Source organism: Condylostylus longicornis, unplaced genomic scaffold (assembly GCF_029603195.1).
Source record: "Condylostylus longicornis isolate FDR11 unplaced genomic scaffold, ASM2960319v2 ptg000013l, whole genome shotgun sequence".
Classification (NCBI taxonomy): Eukaryota; Metazoa; Arthropoda; class Insecta; order Diptera; family Dolichopodidae; genus Condylostylus; species Condylostylus longicornis.
This window is the reverse complement of record NW_026577982.1, coordinates 15,747,897-15,751,981: the sequence shown is the minus strand read 5'-3', so window position 1 is coordinate 15,751,981 and position 4,085 is coordinate 15,747,897. Positions and strand designations below refer to the sequence as shown.

The 4,085-nt window shown below is 25.0% G+C and overlaps 1 protein-coding gene across 1 annotated transcript; it reads right to left on the bottom strand.

Annotated features, from left to right (window-relative positions):
- Positions 1 to 720: 720 nt before the first annotated feature.
- LOC129605581 (alkaline phosphatase 4) lies at positions 721 to 3,791 on the bottom strand (the record flags this gene model as incomplete). Its single annotated transcript, XM_055515440.1, has 3 exons — positions 3,645 to 3,791; positions 2,291 to 3,575; positions 721 to 752 (listed from the first exon to the last, which is right to left on the bottom strand). Coding segments are annotated over exons 1-3 (1,431 nt in total), but the record flags the coding sequence as incomplete, so codon positions are not given.
- Positions 3,792 to 4,085: the final 294 nt, after the last annotated feature.

The window sequence follows — 4,085 nt, the reverse complement described above, 5'->3', positions numbered from 1 at the left end:
ACGAATAAGAATATTTTAAAATAAAATAACTTAGTTATTAGGAAAGTTTTGGATTTAGAAAAAATATTTTTTGTTTTATAAAGTTTCTTTTACGTAAGCACAACACATAAAATTGTTGTATTAGTATAAAGGTTTTAAGTTTTTATACTAATAATTGTATTAGTATAAAAATTTAAAACCTTTGATCAATAAAATATAGTCTGAAGTCTCGTAGGAAAAGCCATGACTTCTTAAGAGCTCCTTAAAAAACATTTTTTTATAACACAAGGTTCAATTATGGAAAGTGGTTATTACTAAATCAAAGTATGTATTTTATTTGTAAGTTACGGCCACAACTACTGTGAAATCTTATTCTTCTATTGAAAATTCAATCAGTATAAAATTTGATTTAGTACAAAATGATTTCTATAATTAACCTCTAAGTCAAGCTAGGGCAGTTTTGATTTTTCAGTCCTAGATGATATGTTAACAAAGCAAGGAAAGTCTAAAAATCAATTATGAAATTTTTTATCATACATAAGTATGGTAAAAAGAGGCTTAAATATAAAATTTACAATTTTAAAACAAATCAAATGCAATTTTTGTATAATTTGTTTTCATTACTCCAATTGTTTTTATTTAATTTAAAATTGAAAATTTTTGATTTAAACTAATTTAATACAATTAAGCAAATACAATTAAAATAATAAAATGAACAAAATAAATTAATCGAAAAAGTAAAAAAATCAAAATTAAAAATAAATATTTAATTAGTAAAATATACATGAATGTAATAACAATATATGTATGTATAACAATTACTTTTAAGATAAAAAGTTGTTAGAAAATGTTAAAAGTTAAAGAGGTTAAATTGAAATTGCATGTTAAAATTAATCCAGAATGTATTTTTGATTCATCCAAGAATAGTACATAGTATATATATCATACATACTATTTATAGTATATATAGTATACTATACATAGTATTTTTGATAACATTATTTGCAATTAGTATGAAATTTGAATTTGGATTTCAATAGGGAGTCGAATTAAAATTGACTCTATTGAAATTGTTATAATTTGAGACTATCTCTATATTTTAATGCACATGCTTATAGGAATAGCTACCAAAATTCTTTTTTATCATAAATCATTATATTCTTGGATTAATTAATAAATACAATAATAACTCATTTTTCTTATTGAAACACAATTAAATTATAATTGCAATTCAACAATTTTTTTAAGAAAGTACCCACATATTTTCTTTTGAATGTGATCAGAGTTAAAGTAGAAATAAAAATAAAATAATTATCATGATTAAATAAAGTAAGAAACCAAAATAATGAAATATTTACAATTAAAATTAAGTAAATTCAATTTACATACATATTTCTATATTAACATTATATTTACAATAAAAATGTTTATAATATTATAGTATAAAATTTACATATTATGAAAAATTAAGAACCGCAATATTGAGATAATTTAAAAATTTTTTGCACCAAAAAATAAAAATGAAATGTTAATATTTATACAACAAATATTATAAAATTATTATATATTATATTATTATATATATACATACATAATTATATAGAAATTAATATATATATATACATAAACAATTATACAAAATTACATAGAGTTAAATATTGTAAAGTTTTCAAATGAAAGAACCAAAACACTGTATTTTAATGTTATTTTAGTTGGAAAATAAATAAAAATATTTTAATCAAATAAGAAATTCAATTTTGAAAACATATTAAGAAATTTTAAAATTTTTTAGATGTATCTACATATGTATGTATGCAAATAGCTATATGAGCATCTATTATTGTCTACAGTTCATTCTTAAAAATCACGTTTTATCCTCTTTCGAGCTTTTTTGATAAATCCATAAAATTTTTTTTCTTAAAGTAATTTCGGTAGGTTTAGCAATTATATATCAACCAAAATCTTAATAAATTTTTAAAATTTTAATTAAAAACTTTTAGAGACTGTGCCTCAAAGGTCTATATTTCAAGAATATTTATTTTGGAAATCGATATATAATGCGTAATCAAACAAATGTTGATGCGTCGTAATTTTACTTCTTTACTATGTTTTTTTCAAAAACAGACTTTTAAACAAAAATTATCCTACACGAATTCTACATGTTTAAATTCTTTTCATCGAATAACTATAATCCTAACTTTTTACTTAATTTATTTAATTTATTAGAACTAACATATTTTCTAATACGAAAACAATATATTCAAACTAAATAACATGAAAATAAAGTTAAAAATTTTGTAATTAAATCTATTTATATTGGCCGAATTTTTTTCATTTTTCAAATATTCATTACAAGTTTTATCCACATCTTTTGCTGGTCCCATACAACCCATATAACTCATAACGTAAGCTAAATAATTTTGTTCAAAGACACCACCAATTAATTGAGCACCAGGTCCAATTGCGAAAACTGGAACATCTTCACCTCCATGTGTTTCTTCAGATAATGGAAATGCTGCTAAACTTCTATATGTTGGAGAAGATCTTATAGCAGGATCGATTTCTTCAACGGGTATCCATGTATCTTCCCTTATATTCCGTGTTGAATTTATGTAAGATGTTGAAAGATTAGCTCTATGATTGTAAAAACCTGGTCCATTCGAATATGATATCGTTTCATATGCAAATGTTTCAGAATCATTAGCAAAATCTAAAATACTATTTCCACGTTCTGGATAACCATTAAATGACATTGAATGTGAATGATCTGCAGTCACTATTATTAATGTATCTTTACGTTTTGTTAAACGCATAGCAATATCAATTGCTGCATCAAATTCAACTAATTCTTCTAAAGCGGCATGTGCATAATTTTGATGATGTGCTTGATCAATACGACCACCTTCAACCATTAATACAAAACCATTTTCTGATGATGATAGTACACGTATGGCTTGTTCGACCATTTCGCTCAATGACGGTTCACCAACTTGTCGAGCGAGAGCGAATGTTAAATGATTGTTACGGAATAAACCCATAACATGACTAACATTATTTACATCTAAATTCATCAAATCATCTCGATTTTGAATGAATTTTCGATTTTCGCCAGGTAAATTTAACCAATCATTAACTAAATTTTTTCCATCCATACGATTACATATTTCTTCCGTTGGACCTTCAAATCTAATATCAGATATTTCGTATAAGTCAGTATAACCCATTGGTTTTAATCCTCCACCAAATATTACATTGAAATTAATACCGGGTTCGTTTTCAACTAATTGTCTTGCGATATCTTTATAAATATCACTGCTTTCACTTGGAATTTCAACATCACATTCCCAGTTACGATCATAAACTGATGCATAAGTAGAAGCAGGTGTTGCATGTGTTATACGAGTTGTTGTTACTATACCGGTACGTTTACCAACATTTTGTGCCCATTTTAAAAATGAATCTAATTTTCCTGTTTCGGCATCCATTGGAGTTGTTCTATTATCCATACCAATTACACCGTAAGCTGTTTTAACACCAGTAAAAATTGCTGTTGCAGTTCCAGCTGAGTCGGGTACTTGCTTATCAATGTTGTAAGTCTATACAAGGAAAAAAATAAACAATTAATTATAAATTATGATTTTATTTAAAACACATAATACACATACCTTTGCCAGACCGACATATGGAAAATCATCGAAAACTAAAGATGCCTCTTCACCTGATTGCTCATTTAATTGACCTTTATAAATACGACCAGCAGTTATAGTCGGCATTCCCATACCATCACCCAAGAAAAATATGATGTTTTTTGCTTTTGACTTAATATATCCTTCATCAAGCAAATTAAGTCGTGATTTTAAAAAATTCATACCCTTTTCTACCCAATATCTTTGGTCTACAAAAAAAAATATAATTCCAATTAGTAATTTGAAATTTTTTGCTTTATTTTCACCATTTGTATTAATTTATTTTTACAGTTAATATTCATAAAGATAGTGTTGCCAAATGCTATTAAAAATATTGTTTCCCTCGCTATTAACATTAAAATATCCCCATTTATTACTCTCAATAGAAGTGGCACAATTAGGAAACTAATTGCTATAAGA